Raw genomic sequence first — 11,647 nt, forward strand, 5'->3', positions numbered from 1 at the left:
CCTTAAGAATACAAAACAGTTTGTTTGTGTGGGTGAGTGTGTCTGTGTTTGTGGTGTCAGGTATGTTTGTACCGGTGGTCCGACTTTGCCCTCTCCTGGTGGTCCTCTGGCTCCTGGCATGCCTTGCAGTCCTGGAGACCCAGGCTGACCCTGTGCATACACACACACACACACACACACACACACACACACACACGCACAGACAGACAGAGACAGGCAGACAGACAGACAGACAGACAGACACACACACACACACACACACACACACACACACAGAGAGAGATAGAGAGAGAGAGAGAGAGAGAGAGAGAGAGAGAGAGAGAGAGAGAGAGAGAGAGAGAGACATACAAACACACGCACACACACATTATTCAAGTTAGACTTACTGCAGAACTACTGACTCACACAGAATCTCAGCGCAACCCGCCTTAATTCCCCTGGGTGTCTGGTGTGCTTTTAGCCTGCTGGGAAATGACTGCCGGCAGCCGCAAGAGCAGCAAGACCCCTCCCCACCAGGCCACAGGCCACATGCCGGCGTCTACATGCTGTCTCACACACACAATTCGCCTGCACTCCGGTGACTCATTTCTCTCCCCGTTTCTATATTTGTTTGTTTGTTTGTTTGTTTGTTGGTGCAGGTTTGTCTCTCTTTGTCTCTCTAGTTTCCGTTGTCCATTGCCCATTGGGTCGGCCCTGACAAAATAACCTGATCACAGGATTAGATTGCGGACGGTCGCCAAATGATACAGATTTGTCAAAGTACATCTTGTAAAGGCTTTCAATGCTTTTACAGGGCACTTCAGCGTGACTGAGGGTTCACCTTTGTGAAATTGCTTTATTGACTGCTGGGCCATGCTTGGGTGCTGACGAGTAGCACTGGGGAGTCTGAGCTTGCAGTTCCCTCCACAATTGAGATATCAGAGTTTACCAGCAGGACTTAACCTCAACGGACTGTTCTGTTTTGATAAGTGTCACGGGGAGTGGGAGGGTTGGTTGGTTGTTCAGTGATGTTTTCTTCACTTTAAAAAAAAAAAAAAAAAAAAAAGTGACTCCAGAATCCAGAAGTCACAATCTGGCCTGCAGGTATTTCTGGACCCTGAGTGGTGTGTGGGTAAGGGGAGCATAAGCGGAACACCACTTGCCATTTCACTTTTTGACTATTTTTCTCTCTATGTATTGCTGTGGATTTTTTGTGCCACCAAGATTACAGAGGAGGAAGAATGACAAGAACAATGTGTGTGTGTGAGAGAGAGAGAGAGAGAGAGGAAAGAAGAAAGAAATTAGGAAAGTAAGAATAAAAGTACATTACCTTCAATCCTGGAGGTCCTTGTGGTCCCTGCGATCCTGGCTCACCCTGTAATTTTACAGATGAAACGATTACCTTTCAAATCAAGTAGACCCACACATACACAAACTCAGAGCTAACACAGGCATGCATACACCCCCCAACACACACACTGTGCATAGAGTCATGTAATGTGCTATAGACACATTAACACAGATATGTTCCCAGATTTCACAATGAAAGGTGAAACGTCGATCAGCACAGCTAGAAAGACAGACTGACACACGCACACACGCACGCACGCACGCGCGCGCGCCACACGCACACACACGGCTTCTATTAAGAACTGCTATATGAGGTGTTGGTTCTGAGTTGGCAGCACACTAGGATTAGGCTAGATGTTAACCACAACACCTGCAGTCTGCACAGCAGCACTGCGCTCCTTCATTAGCTAGATACCATGCCATTAAAAAGTGGTCTCGCACACACACAAGCACACACACACGCACAGAGAGACACACACACTCTCTCTCTCTCTCTCTCTCTGTGTCTCTCTCTTTCTCTCTCTCTTTCACAGAAACACACACACAAAAACACAGCCACACACTTTCTATCACTAAGTGAAAAGCAAAAGCGTAAACACTTTCTTCCCCGTGTGTTTCCTAGTGCACATAAAATATGCAGACTCAGGTGGAGTAAACCACAAATTCAGCCCTATTATCGTAAGGCTGTCTGGGGCAACAGGGCTGGATTTAAACAAATCCATCACAACACGTTCTCTGGTACTCCAAATACGCACTTACACAGAAGAATAACAAAGCTTTTAATGTGAGAGGAGGCTCAACAAGAGGAAAGTGAAAAATACATACAAATTTTAGAGAAGTAAAATCAAGTCATTTTAATGAATACGGCACATCTATAAACAACAGGAGTTGCACCACAGTGATTTCCATTTATACATACTGTACATCTCCATACATATTTAACCAAGTGAAGAAATGCTGTTCATGCATTCTGCTATTTCGCATGAGCCAGTGATGTGTTTGGGAGATAGCGTCTACTGGCTCAGCAGAATAGACCCCACTAGCATTGACATTCAGTTGTACCTCGAAACTTTGGATGTGAACTGATTGCTTCTCTGCTTATGTGATGCAGCTTGTGAATGTGTGTATGTGTGTGTGTGTGTGTGTGTGTGTGTGTGTGTGTGTGTGTGTGTGTGTTTGTGTGTGTGTGTGTGTGTGTGTGAGATCAGTAGCAGTCTACAGCCGTGTGGCTAGTGCACAGTCATCGGGCCCTTACCCTCTGTCCGTCCTTGCCTTTCCCTGGTGGTCCGGTCTCTCCCGACAGCCCTGGTGGTCCAGCCTGACCAGGGGGGCCAGAGGGTCCCTCTTTGCCAGTTTCTCCCTGCAGGGGAAAGAGAGACACATAAAGATGAAGATGAATGTATGGATCTGACTAGTGGAAGATAGCCATACGCACAGACTGTGAGGAATTTGGTTCCTACTACTAGAATGGTGGATAGAGGTGATACCACAGACTTTGGTTCTTACTGGAATGGTTGAAACCATTGACATTAAATAAATGTCAGTACAGTAAATAAATAAACAAATGTGTGAGCTAGTACAATGCATACTCCCTGGGTAAAGAAAGAAAGTACTATCTGGGTGCTCGTCAATGATTAGCAATTAATTATGCTGTACTTACCCACAGACACATTCAGTTTTAGTGTTTTTTTATAATGCTCATTGAATTATATAATCGTTTAAAACCTACAGCCTTTTTATTTATCACTCCTTCCTTGCACCTTCGAGCAGCTACACTAAGACCAAGAAGCTCACTGGGAGTTTATCACACACAGAGTGTGGCTGGTGCCAGGAAGGATGTCAGGACACCTGGCACTGGAGGGATGTGATTCATCCTCTTTCTGCTTTTACTTTGGCCCATCAACCTCTACCTCTTGGCAGGCCCCGTAAAATGAAAAAAGTTGTGAGCATCAGTGCTGTCACCACACCAACACAATCCAAGTTTTGAATGTAACCTACATTGAACATTCTATCTTTGCATTCCCATACTTGCCAACTGTGTACATGACCATTCACCATCATCATCTAACATAAACTTATGAAAAAATAATTAGAGTAAAGCTCCATTCATTTCAATTTCTTGATGTCTTCTTCATAAAAATATTCTGACTAGATGAGAAGATTAGAGACTACCTTCTTCTCCCAAGGTAGAGAAAATAAAAGTTTCATGAATGGTAGTAGTGACCATACTGGATAATAATAAATGATAAGCTGATGCTGTTAGGTCTCACCTTCTCTCCTCTTGGTCCAGAAATACCAGGTGGTCCAATGCTACCAGGAATTCCCTATAAAGAACAACAGCATGGATAGTATGTGAAACAGCGTCAGATGTTTAGGCTATTACACCATTGACTCACATGTGCTATAAAACGTTTAGTACACTATTACAACACTATTGCTACATTACTACGGTACTAAGTAATAATACATACCACATTGCCTGGAAGGCCACGGAGACCCTGGGCTCCTTGCAATCCTGGTGGGCCCTGTCACCAAATCAACACAGTGATCTGAACAAAACCCAGCTGCAACTTCAACGCAAATTATGATATTGTAATGTACCATTCATCACAGCCTGTGTGAGGAATAGGAGGCACTTACTGGATCTCCTACTCTCCCAGTCTCTCCTTTAGGTCCTGACTCTCCTTTAGGGCCCTAAATGGAGAGAGAGAGAGAGAGAGAGAGAGAGAGAGAGAGAGAGAGAGAGAGAGAGAGAGAGAGACCACTATCAATCAACTGGCCTTATCAAATGCACAATCAACTAGAACACACTTCAGCCCAGTAACAATCAGTCTAAGAAAAGATGAGTTAAGATATCTTACTGCAGGCCCAGGCTGTCCTTTGAAACCTTGCTCACCAGGAAGTCCTCTTTGACCCTGTGGAATGAAGTAAAGAACACGATCGTTAGCATGTTGCCTTCACTAGCTGACTTTAAGCACTTAGGACTTTAAGTGAAAATTGTATATATACACAATCTTCTTTGGTCTATTGTAACTGTTAAAATCATGTGAAGGTTTGACAGTGTTCCTGCCATTTTAATGAGGTCTTTATTGTTACATTGCAGACCCCCTGCGTTACACTGCAGCTAGGCTGAAATGAACAAGGAAAATGAACAGCCCTTTAGCCCTTTAGCCCTTTTAGCATAGCGCTGAAGTGCTAGTCCCGCTCTTCTAATAAAATGTGCACTTTACTATGTGAACTGACCTTTTCTTTTTCATGAAACAGTAATGGCCAAACAAATTTGACACCAGCAATAACTCACAATATAGAGCTATGTGAAGCCTTTACCAGGAACATCTGATTTCTAGGATGACTTATTAGGGATATGTTATGGTGAAAGTCTGAATCATTCATCAGATCTGTTCACGGTACAGTTTATGTTGTCTGGATAAAAATAGTGCAAACAAAAGCTTGGATGTTTTATAGTATGAATGTGCCAGGGTGAAAAATGTTTTATAATATCAATGTGTCAGAGTGAAAAATGGATTCTAAGCTAAATGTCTTGAGGTTTTTTTTGTAGATGGTGTTGTTTGTTGTGGGTGCAAAGAAAGACTCCAAAGAGTTCCAAAGCGGCTTTGTAAGAGACAAGTTCATTGCAAGAGCACTACAAATGAATTGTATGAAATGGTCCTAAACTCAACTGAGATGAGAAATGAATTCCTTTTTAAATGGAAACACTACTTTATTATTGACTCTTCCCCAGGAGCCTGGATTGTTTGTTTACAGATGACAGTAGCTCAAAATAGGAAAGACATTCCCAACCACAGTTGATTTTTATCGAATTGTTTCCAGACACTAAACAAATTTATATTTATTTGTATTTGTGCTACCACATTGTACACACACAGTACAATGTAACATACTACTGAAAATAAAGCCACTCAACCATAGGCGTAAGAACTGCCTTCAATGAGAAAGACTATACTATAGTGTAAAGTGGCTTGACAGCAGAGCATTTATACTTTGATGAAAGTCAAACGTTTAGAATTGTGGTGCTGGAAGTTGGAACAGTCTTGTGGGAAATGAAATTAATATGATTGAGTTTCCAAATTTAATTAATTTTGCTCTTTTGAAAGAAGTGGGAGCATGAAGAGGCCACTTTCACATTATGAAGAATGAGGAAGGATGCTACAGTAACTAATGCATGGTGTTTGGCACTGTAGAAAAAACTTATTTCACACTGAATAAATTAATTAATTTTTCAAAAAATGTACACTTGAGATCACCCATATACTGCAGGACCCAAAATATTCTGAGTACAAAGTCATTTGATACTCAGCTTGTTCATCTGTTTGATACCGTACATGAGCAATCTTGCAATCTAACTCTCTACTGCCATCTTGCTATGCATGTCTGCTCTGCAGATTAAAGCTGCACTTTTAATCTACGCGCAGGACTAAACTGTACACTCAACAGAGAAACAGAGAGCAAGAGATCTACAGCATACTGGATATTGACGTTCACAGAAATGACAGAAACTCACAGGTTCTCCAGGACTTCCTGGCTCTCCCTTTGCTCCTCTCTCTCCAGGCTGACCCTATGGTTGTAAAGACAACCAAAACAACAAACAAACAAACAAACAAACAAACAAACAAACAAACAAACACACAAATGAGAGAAGACAAAAAAAGGCATCTTCCACTGTCCTTCACAGTGTCCTGCCCATTAGTCACTGAATTTTGAATCACTGACTCCTAATGCACTCAATTATCACTTTTCATATGATAATGACATGGTATGACAATTGTAAGCCTCAACACTTAAAAAATATCAGCATCTAATAAATGAATATAAAAAGTCCTGAAAATGTCAACTCAGGGACAGTTCAGTAAATTTGTTTATGACTTACTGGCTCACCAGGTTGAGGGATGACATTGGCCACCTGTAATAAAAACACAGCAGAGTTTGTGTTGAAAGGCATGTGTCTCAGAGATGTTGTGTTGAGCATCACTGCACCTTACAGGTACATACCCTGGTAGTCTGGGTATGGTCAGATGTATGGCAAAAGCTGAAATAAACCTTTTTACTGACATTGAAAACTAGTGATCAGTCAACAAGACTCAACTAATCACTTTGTAGCTCCACCCTGAATAAACATAAACAGAAGCATTTGTCAGCATAAGGCATGAATAAGCAAACCTTAGGGGCGGCCTGTATATATTTCTCTCTGCAGGTCTCACACTCTGCACAAGGACACGGTAGCAATGATTACTCCTCATAATGACAAATCCCCCTCTATTAGATGCAGGAAGCGGTTCGCCCGGCCCGCGGCCACTCGCGTTTATTACAGCAGAGCGAAACTGAGAGCAGCAACACGGTGGGAAGAAAATAGGCCTCTCTCTCTCTCTCTCTCTCTCTCTCTCTCTCTCTCTCTCTCTCTCTCTCTCTCTCTCTCTCTCTCTTCTCGCATTCATCTGGCTTAATTACTTACGTCTCCTGGCAGTCCGGGCACTCCTTGAGGCCCCACGGCACCCTGGGAAAAAGAACAGGAAAGGAGGTGGGGCTCAGCGATTGGTTGCATACTAATGAACTAATTAATGCTGCTTCCCCGAATGGCAATCACTGGGGACACGAGGCCTGATGATGGGCCATGCACCATGGGGAGAAAGCATGCTACTATGGAGGCCATTTACTTGAAAAAAAAGATGCTAATAAGTTAAGGAGAGAGTGAAGAAGTGTGTGTGTGTGTGTGTGTGTGTGTGTGTGAGACAGAGAGAGAGTGTGTGTTTGAGAAGAGGGGAGTGAGAGACAGTGAGAGAAAGAGAGAGATAATGGTGTATGTGTGTTTGAGAAAAGAGAATAAATAGAGAGAGAGTGTGTTTGAGAAGAGAATAAATAGAGAGAGAAATAGATAGAGAGAGAGAGAGAGAGAGAGAGAGAGAGGAGAACAGAGGGCAACACTTTGGCAATAACATCTTGCCCATTCCTTTCATTGGGATTCTCGTGGGTATGTTTCATTTTAATTCAGACAGCATTCTTACCGTGTCACCTCGATCACCCTTTGGTCCAACTGAGCCATCCTTTCCTCTGTCACCCTAAACATGAGACCAGTGATGAGAGCCGGAATGCAAAGGCACCTTCGGTATACAGTATGTGGGGTGCAGCATTGCATACTGTACATACATGTACCTGTTTTTTTACTTCTGCCTTACATGCATTGTGTATGTGCTGTGTACTTGGCTTGAGTTTGTGTTTGTGTTTGTAAATCAACAACTCACCGCTGGTCCTTTCTCTCCTCTTGGACCCATTGGACCTAACTGCCCAGGAGAACCTGCCTCTCCCTGCAGAGATGATACACACACACGCACGCACGCACGCACGCACACACACATACGCACACACGCACACACACACGCACACACACACACACACACACGCACACACGCACACACACACATAACAGGGGGACAGACACACGTAACAGGGGGACAGACATACAAATGGTGAGAAATGTTCCTGTGCTGAAATTAGCTCTGTTGTCAAATTTAAGAATGTGTGTGTGTGTGTGCATGTGTGTGTGTGTGTGTGCACGCATACTGTATGTGAGTGTGTGTGTGTGTGTGTGTGTGTGTGTGTGTGTGTGTGTGTGTATGCATATGTGTGCAATGTGTATACGAGTGTGCATGTGTGTGTTATGTGCGTGTGCATGTGTGTGTACTGTATGTGTGTGTGTGTGTGTGTGTGTGTGTGTGTGTGTGTGTGTGACCAACTCACTCTGTCCCCTGGAGGTCCACGTGGCCCAGGAGGTCCGTCATCACCCTAGATCAGAAACCCACAGACACTCCATCATCACTCGTCACCACATCACTGCCCATCATATCACATACAGTATATCGGCACGTACATCCTCTCATCTTAAGGCCAGTCCCCTCTCCTCATCACTCTCTAATCAGCTTCATCATGACACCATCACCAGCAGCAGACTGATTCAGACACCCCCAGGCCTTGTCTCTGACTCTGCTGTCTAAATCATGAAGCAGGAGTCTCCCTCCCCAATTAGATGTTTAAAGTGTAAACATGAATTAAAGATCAAACTGCAGGCAATACCACTAGCAGAAATACATTATTTCTGTATCGTGGCATGAGCAAAAAGTACTAGACAGTTTCATCTTCTTTAGACCTTTAAATATTTCATGATGCGTTCGCAAAAACACAAACCTTCGGTGTCTGAAAGGCGAGAGTTTTTGAAGAACTTTATAAACAGTATTTGGTAGCAGTTCTTACCTTGGGCCCTGACTTGCCTGGAACCCCATCAAGGCCAGACTCTCCTCTTGGTCCCTACACGGGGAGCGCAAAAGGCCATTTGAGTCAGATGGCAGCAATGAGAGAAATCAATCTGGCATTGCAACTATTAACTACAAGTGGATACCTCAGTTTAACAGCTCTTTGCAGATGTACAATATCAATTCATCTTAATATATCATATCATGACAGAGTGTTTCATTACATTAACAAATGGGGTACTGGTAGTGGTTGAAGTGACCCCCCCCCCCCCCCCCCCCCACCCACCCACCCACTTGCAAAGCACTTTGTGGGCCTTGATAAAGAGCTATGCTATGCAGCTGTATGAGTCGGCCGTAACAGCCCTAAAGTCTGTCCGGCGTCTCAGCAGGCCGGTGGGGTCTTTGGAAGAGGAGCGCCACATCCATATCCATATGCTTAACACCACTGACCTTGGCTCCGTCGTTGCCAGGGAAACCGTCCAGACCATCTTTGCCCGGCAGACCCTTGAGAGATGATAGGAGGAAGGGAGATGATGTAACAATGGAACTTTACAGCGTTGCTCGGATAGCGACTGTCACGCTGAATGAGGGGAAATATAATCTCACAGTGGCATGAGACAGAGGCCTGATTCACTGATGTGACAGATAGGTCTCATGCGGTCGCCACAGCGGAAACTTACAGGTTTGCCAGGCTCCCCCGGTTTGCCAGAAAAGCCAATTTCACCAGGAAGTCCCTGTGCAGAAGAAAAGCAATAACAAAGGGTTATTATCAATAAGCCTGATTTTTTTACTTTAAGCATTTAACAATTACATTGGTTAATAGCCTGTCTTATGTTGTGTTGGAATAACAACATCAATACTGTGTACAAATAAGCAAGTCTAAATCACATCACTAAAGTGGAACTCTATCAATAATGTAGAATCTCAGGTGCCTTTTTATGCTTTGAGGAATAAGCGTTTCAGTTACTTGTGAGTGATGCTAGTGTTGATGGTATTTAATACCAAAAAAACACAGTGAGGTACAGTAATATGTATAGACTGCACCTGAATATTAACAGTGGGACTTTCAGGTGAAAAATCTATGAGTAGCAAGTTTTGCTGTAGCCACTCTGGAGCAATAGCATCTTTATCAAACAGTACTCACAGGAGGGCCAGTCTGCCCATTGTTGCCAGGGTTTCCAGGTGGACCCTGTGCACCCTGTGAACCCTGTGGGCCCGGGGGACCCAAAGGACCCGAAGGACCCTGAAAATGAAACACACAAACGGTGACCATCCGCGAAATCCCAAGCGGAAAGCAACTTGGGCTATTTGGCCTACAACTACAGTTCCAAAGGCAACCACTAGAGGGAGTACATGTCTGTGAAGTACTAATGCCTGACTAGGCTGGTCTGCACTGCACACATGTGGTTTCATTATGAAGCAGCAAGCTTCATGAAAATTGAGCAATGCTGTGAACATGTTCATATGTAATAGGGATGTAAGGGCACTTGATGTACCCAAATACATATTCCTGTTTGCTGCCACTATCTTCTCTCTTTACAGTGACATTTCTCAGATGTACTAAATCAAGTATGAAAATGCAGCACATTTCAAGTGAAAAAAAGCTTATATTAGAGTTGTCTTGCTAGTAATAAGTAAACTGGAGAAATGATTATACATGGAGCGAAACACTTTGAAAAACAAACATTACACAAACAATCATCCATTATGGAAAAAAAATTTCAATTTCAATTTCAATGTCACATTGAAAAATCAAGTGCTTACAGGGGGTCCAGGAAGTCCATCAACACCAGGCAAGCCACTTTCTCCTTTTTTACCCTGTGAATAATAGCATGTTACTGATTGCAAACAAGGTTCATTACAGCATTGCACAAATGATCATGTTCTGAACAACCATCCAGGAAGGGGCAGGGAGTGACCCATGGAGGTAGCATATAAAATGTGAGTTCAAGACGGACGAAACATTGCAAAGCACATGATTAAATGCAAACAGTGGCGCATTGTTTGCGCAAACACGGTGTTCTATTAATCAGTGTGTGATTATGTTTGTTTATGTCTGTGTCAAAGTAACATGCCGTGTTGTTTGTGTGTACTCTTGTGTTTTAATGTGTTTGTGCTGAAACACAAATGACCTCTCAAGGGTATTCAAGTCTAAGTAAAGTAATATTTTAAAGTCAAGCACTTGGAGGTCATTGTTCGCTTTCTGTATAGCGATCCTGATGAAGTCGATGCATATACTGTAGGTTTCATTTTCTTTTAAATTCATCATTCTTATCTTTTATCTGTAAATGACTTGATGGTGACAGGATAGCACCTCCGACACAACCACCAAACAAGCGAAAACTACCTCAAAAGTCTGTTATAATATTGTTGTAAACGGTTTTCACAAATGTGTTCTTCAGCATTCAAATTCCCACCATTATTTATAACCCAAACTCCAATTATGCACAATAATGTTTTGATGATTGATCTTAATCACTAATTCTGTACACTGAATAACAAGAGGTAAAGCTGCCACACCATCAGTACTTAATGTCACTTAAAAGTCATGCCTGAGTGAGCAGGATATCTAATTTCTTATATCTGTCAGTCCTTGACTCCTCCATCCTTATTGCATCACTTCCTCGTTTCCTTCACGTGATTGATTAGAAGGGGCTAGGACATAAGAAAGGATGGAAGGACGGAAGGAAGGATGGAAGGAAGGGGCGATTGTCAAATAAGAGAAATGAGAAGAAGACAGTAAGTTAAGCACACAAGGGCCTGAGAGGCTACATGTCGCCATCTAGTGGATAAAATAATGTACTGCATCCATGTCCATCCATGATCTCAGATCTGTGATATGTGAAAAGGTAGATAAGTAGAACACAAATGAAATGTGTGTGTGTGTGTGTGTGTGTGTACGTGTGTGTGTGTGAGTGTGTGTGTGTGTGTGTGTGTGTACGTGTGTGTATGTGTGTGTGTGTGTGAGTGTGTGTGTGTGTGTGTGTTCAATGAGGGTGAGTGACTTTATGTCCAAGCAGTCAAGCGTACAACAAGCTCAAAGCCCTGTCAGATTC

At 43.0% G+C, this 11,647-nt stretch overlaps 1 protein-coding gene across 1 annotated transcript in view; it reads right to left on the reverse strand.

Annotated features, from left to right (window-relative positions):
* col22a1 (collagen, type XXII, alpha 1) overlaps positions 1-11,647 on the reverse strand; it is a 58,474-nt gene that overhangs the window by 11,179 nt on the left and 35,648 nt on the right. The window contains exons 24-41 of the mRNA XM_042076055.1: positions 10,356-10,409; positions 9,736-9,834; positions 9,272-9,325; positions 9,042-9,095; positions 8,593-8,646; positions 8,083-8,127; positions 7,587-7,649; positions 7,350-7,403; positions 6,800-6,841; positions 6,218-6,250; positions 5,852-5,905; positions 4,191-4,244; positions 3,970-4,023; positions 3,801-3,854; positions 3,600-3,653; positions 2,585-2,689; positions 1,310-1,354; positions 73-150 (exon numbers count right to left, since the gene is read on the reverse strand). Of these exons, the coding sequence (XP_041931989.1) occupies positions 73-150; positions 1,310-1,354; positions 2,585-2,689; positions 3,600-3,653; positions 3,801-3,854; positions 3,970-4,023; positions 4,191-4,244; positions 5,852-5,905; positions 6,218-6,250; positions 6,800-6,841; positions 7,350-7,403; positions 7,587-7,649; positions 8,083-8,127; positions 8,593-8,646; positions 9,042-9,095; positions 9,272-9,325; positions 9,736-9,834; positions 10,356-10,409 (1,050 nt within the window). The remainder of the gene's footprint in view (positions 1-72; positions 151-1,309; positions 1,355-2,584; positions 2,690-3,599; positions 3,654-3,800; positions 3,855-3,969; positions 4,024-4,190; positions 4,245-5,851; positions 5,906-6,217; positions 6,251-6,799; positions 6,842-7,349; positions 7,404-7,586; positions 7,650-8,082; positions 8,128-8,592; positions 8,647-9,041; positions 9,096-9,271; positions 9,326-9,735; positions 9,835-10,355; positions 10,410-11,647) is intronic.

The sequence above is a fragment of the Alosa sapidissima genome, chromosome 21 (assembly GCF_018492685.1).
Source record: "Alosa sapidissima isolate fAloSap1 chromosome 21, fAloSap1.pri, whole genome shotgun sequence".
NCBI classification, from domain to species: domain Eukaryota; kingdom Metazoa; phylum Chordata; class Actinopteri; order Clupeiformes; family Clupeidae; genus Alosa; species Alosa sapidissima.